At 34.5% G+C, this 7,592-nt stretch overlaps 1 protein-coding gene across 1 annotated transcript; it reads right to left on the bottom strand.

Moving 5' to 3' along the window:
- Positions 1-79: 79 nt before the first annotated feature.
- Positions 80-7,178, bottom strand: LOC105838049 (transitional endoplasmic reticulum ATPase TER94). The gene is made up of 13 exons (XM_012683318.3): positions 7,015-7,178; positions 5,273-5,632; positions 4,433-4,625; positions 4,121-4,355; positions 3,901-4,034; positions 3,579-3,827; positions 3,329-3,493; positions 3,134-3,256; positions 2,840-3,052; positions 2,464-2,772; positions 2,183-2,344; positions 1,626-1,780; positions 80-1,166 (listed from the first exon to the last, which is right to left on the bottom strand). Exons 1-13 carry the CDS (start codon positions 7,029-7,031, stop codon positions 1,076-1,078), a joined length of 2,406 nt encoding a protein of 801 aa, XP_012538772.1. The 5' UTR covers positions 7,032-7,178; the 3' UTR covers positions 80-1,075.
- Between the last annotated feature and the right edge of the window lie 414 nt (positions 7,179-7,592).

Here is a 7,592-nt window from a genome sequence, read left to right as displayed (position 1 = left end):
TACTTTCATTAGCAACAGTGTGACGTAAACATATAAAAATTTTGTATCGAGTATATCATTACCTAAAAAAAAACATTTGTTTCTGATAGTAATATATTAATCCATTAATTTTTTGCATTACATTTTTTAAACTTTAATCCTATTGTTGGAACTTACATAAACTAGTATGTGTCACAGAATAGTATGATCAATTACATTGTAATAGTATCAACAACTTGCCAGTCTTGTAAAAAAATCGGACAAATCTTTCTTTTTATTTGTATTGTATTTAATAAACTTGTTCGGCTTTTCCATCGTTTCAGAAATTTCAACGTTTATAAAACTGCGAATGGTTATAATGCAGATAATTGTACGAATAATGAAATTGAAAAAGGCTCCTTTTTATCGTCGTATATGGATTAATTTACTATTAAGAGACATTTGTAAAATCGTCAACGTACATCATTGACAATCTCATCTCGACATGGCATAAATTTTTATATTACTGCAATGCGTGAGTGAACAACAGAATGTAGTCTCATCGAGTACAGTGATAATGCAGCAAAAGGGTCCATTCAGAGTTTAGAAGCTCGACAAAATACGTAACGCATTCAAAATTACATAGTAAAATTGCAATGGATAATATATGGCCCTACAATATTTGTATACATATCATTTCGCCACTTTATAATAATCTTCTTTGTCTTGTACAAATTATTAATCAATAATGCAATTATACTTCTATCGCATCTATGCCACATTGATGGAAAAGAAAGAAAAGATAATTTCATAAACATTCTAAAAGATCAAGCTATTAAATACGGTTAAACGCGAAAATAATAATATGACAAAGCAAGTTTTGTAATCGACATTTTATACCCGAATATTTCTTAATTTACACGAATTAGAATTCATGTCATCTTTTTCTACAAAAACAAAACCGTACCTCATATAAAATTTCCATCATCTCTTCCATTTATTTACCCTCTTTATATTTTAATTGTATCACTTAAAAACGATTCCTGTGCAATATATTATGTGGTAACAGGCCCTTTTGTCGTATGCTCACTGTAATGACATACAAGGAAACGAAAACTTAGCTATAGAGATCGTCATCTCCATCATCTTGAAAGGCTTGATCGCCTTGCGTATTATCTTGAGCACCACCTGCTCCACTTTGTGGAAATCTGCAAATAATTTTTTTAAAAGATTAAAAAAATTTTTTATTACATACAAATTTCTCTGTTGAAAATATGTATCATATATAATATGTATCTTTAGCATTAAAAAAACAATGTTTATAAAATTTAGTTTTATTTATTTTTTTTTAATTAACTCTGGAGTGCTACTGTGGATTTCTATTGGGTACTAATTCAAGTTAAGTACAATTTTTATTATTAAAATTTTAATAGTTAAAAAATATTATTTTTTAAAATTAAAATAGCATTTGTTCAGTTATTCTAACACATTGTAACTTATAAAGTAAAGAAAACGAAAAATTTTGAGTATAAAAAAAATTCTAAATTATATATGTGAATTTTTACCCGGAATACAGTTAACGAACGCGCGCATTAAAAATATGAATGATACTTTAAAGTTAATTTTTTTTATAGCGCGTATTGAAATTTTTGAAAAATAAAACTTACCTGAAATTAGTCCCGAATCCTCGAGATTGCTGGAGTGTTTGCGCAAACATTTCATACTTGCGAATATCGTTGTCGGACACTGAACGACGTGCAAACCTCATTGCTTCTTCGAAGTGAGCTCGTGTTATTTCTGGTACAGGATCATCTTCATCCATCTAGAAAAAGTGAAACTTAGAACAGCAGAAACTTAGGAGCAGTACAAACACACACACGCATTAATAGTTTTTAGCATTAATTTTTATTTAAATTACTTTAATTTTTATATACACAACTATGTGTATACATAATGTGCGTGTGTATATAAACTTTTATTGCCAAAAACCGCATAAATGCGATCATGAAAAAAAGTTTTTCTCTTGTAATCAGAAAATATTGTACAAGTTATTAAAATACGCCATAAAAAATTAAAAAAATGTATGTAAAAGTTTCTTTGACTGATAATTCGAATCAAGTCAAATGCTGACTCAGGTATGAATCATACAAATGACACGGCAGAAATGAATCTTTTGAAATAATGCAGAAACACTGTAAAATGTAATATATTTATAACATCTTACATCCATAGATGCGGATGGATTGCTCGCACGTTCCTTTTCTCTTCGAATTTCAGTCTCGATGCACTGTCTAATGGCAAGTTTGCACGCTCGCTGGCAGATTTCTGTCAAGTCAGCACCGGAAAAACCGTGCGTAACTTTGGCTATGTAGCTTAGATCTACATCCTAATAGAAAAGAAATTTTTTTAAAGTAACGATTAAAAAATACATGAAAATTCAGAACATACGACAGATATTACATTACCAGTGTTATATATTTTCAAATAAATTTACAAAAATATTACCTTAGCTACGGGCGATTTTCGAAGATTAGCGCGGAATATCGCTTCTCGAGACTTCTCATCCGGTAGCGGTATGTAAATTAATTGATCTAATCTACCAGGTCGTAGAATAGCTGGATCGATAATGTCGGGTCGATTTGTCGCTCCGATGATGAATACATTTTTCTTCGCGCCCATACCGTCCATTTCTGTTAATATCTGATTTATCACACGATCCGCCGCACCACCAGCGTCGCCGACGGTGCCTCCTCGTGACTTTGCAATGGAATCAAGTTCATCAAAGAACAATACACAGGGTGCCGCTGATCTTGCCTGAAAACAATTCATTGTTATATGACGATCTTAAACTCTATTAAAGAGAATGCGAAAGAGAACTCACCTTGTCGAAAACATCTCTAACATTAGCTTCCGATTCTCCAAACCACATGGTTAATAATTCAGGACCCTTGACAGAAATGAAATTTGCCTGACACTCGTTGGCAATTGCTTTGGCCAATAGTGTTTTACCACAACCAGGTGGGCCGTAAAATAATACACCTCTTGACGGTTGCATACCGAATTTCAAGAATTTATCAGGATGTTCCACAGGATACTGTGCGCGACAAAAATATATGTTAATAAATACATAATTAGAGATTCATGCATGTACATTAAGTTTTGTATCCATTCTTACCTGCACCAATTCTTGCAATTCCATTTTGACGTTTTGTAAACCTCCGATATCGTCCCAGGTGACCGTCGGCACTTCCACAATCGTCTCGCGCAAAGCACTTGGGCTGCTCTTCGTCATTGCATACTTCAACAAAAGAATACTTTCAATTAGTAAACGATTCACAAATTCAACGTAGGATTAAAAAGAATAATTTACCTTAAAGTTCTCCATCGTTACCGCAAGCGAAGACAAGACCTCCGCGTCTATATGGTCGTCTTCCAAGTCTATGAGATCCATTTTTTCACGAATTTGTTGAAGAGCCGCCTCCGAACATAGAGATGCCAAATCGGCACCAACATGTCCGTGAGTCTCTGCTGCGATCTAACAATATTATTTTAACATTATTTTACAATATAAAATTGAATTATTTTGATTTTTTAGGAACGATATGAAAATTAATCGGTACCTCTTCTAAATCAACGTCATCAGCAAGCTTCATATTCTTCGTGTGGATTCTCAAAATTTCCAATCGACCAGTAGCATCAGGTATACCGATGTCAATCTCTCTATCAAAACGTCCGAATCGGCGCAACGCTCCGTCGATGCTGTTCGGTCGATTAGTAGCTGCCATTACAATCACATGCGAGCTTTGCTTCATACCGTCCATCAATGTCAACAGTTGCGATACAATACGCCTCTCAACCTCGCCGTGCGTCTATATAAAAAAAATAGATAATTTTCATTTCAAAATGCGATTTATAAAAGATATTGAAGTTGACTTGGAGAACCTTTTCACGTTTCGGCGCAATCGCATCAAGTTCGTCTATAAATATAATGGCCGGAGAATTTTTCTCGGCCTCCTCGAATGCCTTCCGCAAATTGCTCTCCGATTCGCCAGCCAGTTTGCTCATAATTTCTGGACCTGTATAGAAAAACGAGAGCCTTTACAAATCTTGTATGTGTCTTATGTTCCTTATTCAGTATTATTCCGGCGGCCAGATCGCGTACCGTTTATAAGAAAAAAGAATGCTCCAGTCTCGTTTGCCACAGCGCGTGCAATGAGAGTCTTTCCCGTTCCCGGTGGTCCGTACAACAATATACCACGCGGCGGCTTAACACCAATGGCTTTGAACAGAGATGGATGTCGCAAAGGTAATTCCACCATTTCCTTAATTTGTGCCAATTGCTTGCGCACGCCGCCAATATCGTCGTACCCGACAGCATTCAACGCTTCCTCCTCCTCCTGTAAAACAAACGTTCTTCATTGCGTCTGTGTCGATATCGTGAGCACATAAAAATACAAGTATGTATTTTTCTGACCTCGCGTTTTATCGGGTCGCCTTCACAATGTATCACTGTGTCAGGCGCCACAATGCAAAATGGTCCCGGATCAGTTTCGACAACTTTAAATTCCACAGCTCGCATACCTCCTCGTACAATAAAGTTATCGTCTTTGTGAATGGGACGGTACGCTTCCAGAAAGTATGGTTTTAAATATACTTCAAACAAATTTCTAAAAAAATGTAAAATATGTATTTTGAACACTTTATTTGTACTATCGTAAAAATAATAATTAAATACACGCATAAAATTAATTTTGTAAAAAAAAAAACGTCCAATTCATATTTAAATTAATTACAATTAATAAATTGATTCTCATATAAAGATGAACTAATATTTAAATATTTTATAAGTAGTATTATTTTAAAATTGCTAATTGTACAAATTATAACATATAACACAAGAAATTTAAAAAATGCATTTGCATTTGCATTTCTTGACTTGAATTGTAAAGAAATTTTATTCCAGCAGCTTTTTTTTATTAGTCAAGTGTGATTCAGGCACAATATCCAACTTATTATTCTATAATTATAACATTACATCTTTTATTATGATTATGTGTGTTCTATGTGAAAGCAATTGATGATCATAGAATACAGGCTTGCTTTCTATGTATAAACTCGACTTTATAAAAGTTTAATTGAAAAATTGAAAATTAGATTATGAACAAAGTACAAGAATAAAATAATTTACTTAAAAAATCCATATTTTGTATCTAATCTTATAATAAAATTGCTACGATCAAGACACATTTATGATCAGCATGTAATCAAAAAGAAATAACGCTAAATTGATAATATAACAATGGGTGTGTCTTACCCAGTGAGACCATCAACAGTGTCGTCCATTGGCAGAACATGAATACGCTTTCCGTATTTGACCTCTGGACACGCTTGCACTGAAACAACGTCGCTCAGACGTACACGCAGATTATTTCTGACAACGCGATTCATACGGATTTTCTCATCAGGACAAGTGTCATCTGAAAGTACGATGCACACTGTTTCCTTGCGTCGTTTACCCTTCAGTAGTACGGTGTCACCGCGAAACAATTGCAATTCGTCCATCTTTGCCTGGGAGAGCGCGACCACAGAATTATCATCGGCGATCGCTTCATCAACCAGCAATCTGTTTGGCCTATCCTTCTTGCGAAGAATAGCTGTTGCCAAATCTTCACCACTAAAACAAAAATATTAATTATGTATCAAATATGTTGCATATATGCAATCAATATGTTACTGTATTCGATATTTGCTTCCTTTTGTATTTTGATCCAAATAATTTTTTACATAAAAATGTATTATTAATGCAAAAACATTATAAAGATTATAAAATTATTGCTTTAATATAACTTTCATAACCAAATTATATTTTTAAAAAATGGAAACTTTTTAACTCAAAAGATAAATTAAAAAAATAAAGGTCAATATTCTTCAAGATAATAAATTCTTTCCTTCAAGAAAACAGTCTTGAAAAAATTATACTATCTTGTATAAGATCTTCAAAATTATTTTTTCTATTAATTTGTCATAAAATGTTTAGTAAAACAAATATGTTCCAGTATTTTGAAGAGAAAAAACTCAAAAAAGATAATTGCATATCATAAATATATACAGAATGTTTCATAACAAGTGGACATATTTTATTAGAGCCTTGTCCAAATTATATTATTTATTCAATAAATTAATTGATGTTCTATTGTATAAGGCACAAATATTTCAGCTTACAAGCAGGAGATTTTGAACAAATAATATAGTCAAGAAAACAATATTCACCTAGAATTATAAAATAAGAATATAGAATTTTAAAATAAAGAAATTTACTAATAAAAGTTATGTTACAATATTAATAAAATATTAACAACATTTCCTAAATTAAGCAGAATTGATTTATAGTGTAATCTTTTTGTTATTTTTGTTCCAAATTTTTTTCTGCAACTAGGCCCCCATATTATAAAACACTCTGTACATAAATATACATATTTTTTACACGATTTTATCTGATATCTTTATTTGATATCTACTATCCCTATAACCATTCAACATAATTTCAGAAGATGAAGACACAACAGATACGTGAGAAATTAACATATCTCAATTTCAGGCACGTGACGCGAGTATAAAACTGCATCGAGAATATTCGCATATGCTTTGGACAAGCCAGCTGATTTCGGCCAGCTGCAGAAATTCGGAGAGCGTCTTCTACCCTCTTTCGTCATGTTTGGTCATGTTTGACTCGCGCACAGCCATGATCGCGACCGTAAAATTGAAAAGGCGCCGATCCGCGATCCGCTACGTCCGAGTAACTCCGACGACCCAGGTCGGAGTGATCGCGAGAGCGACGAAACGTGCGATTTTCTGCGGTCCGCCAAAGCGGGCGCGGACCTCCGCGAAAAAGCGGAGCGTCACGTCGACATGATGACATCGTGAAATTGAGTGCCGCCTCGACTGGCGTGACACACGTCGCCGCACGCGTCGACGGCCGCGCGAAAAATCGGCGTGCGATCGCTGCGGACTCAGCGGCGAAAGCTCGGGTCGTTTAGCGTCGCGGGTTTTCCTCACCTTTTCGGATCACTCATCGTTCGACCCTCGGTATTCTCTTCACGCAAAAAAATGAATCCGCACGACGCACGATATGTCACCGCTCAATGCACGCAAACGAATCCAACAACGGAGTCACAGACGCGAATGAGGAAATCGTGCGCGATGGCTCGCTCTTCTACCGTTGCCGAATCATACAGTAAAGGCGCATCTACATCTCTACGGTCGCAGCGTCATACTACATAAAGGCTGAGTCATGCAAACAGCGAAAAAAGATGGCAATCACACTTTTATCATGAAAACGCGATTGGATAATTATTTTTTATGCGTATAATTGGACACGTTCAAACTAATCAGTAAGCGCTCAGTGATTCTTTAACATGATTGATTCTTGCCTTTATTTTCTCGCTGGACCTAGAAATAAGGACTAATCATAATAAAGAATCTGAGCGTTCACTGATCAGCTTTGTTTACTGGCGTCGTTGCTACATTTGATTAATCAATTCAATTATATGTCATATACTTCATTTCTATAATGTAAATTAACTTTAACTTATTTAATCGATGCAGTTTAACTTATCTTTTATTTTTTTCTAATT

This window comes from Monomorium pharaonis, chromosome 6 (genome assembly GCF_013373865.1).
Source record: "Monomorium pharaonis isolate MP-MQ-018 chromosome 6, ASM1337386v2, whole genome shotgun sequence".
NCBI classification, from domain to species: domain Eukaryota; kingdom Metazoa; phylum Arthropoda; class Insecta; order Hymenoptera; family Formicidae; genus Monomorium; species Monomorium pharaonis.
The sequence above is the reverse complement of the archived record's forward strand: the minus strand, read 5'-3'. Positions and strand labels throughout refer to the sequence as shown.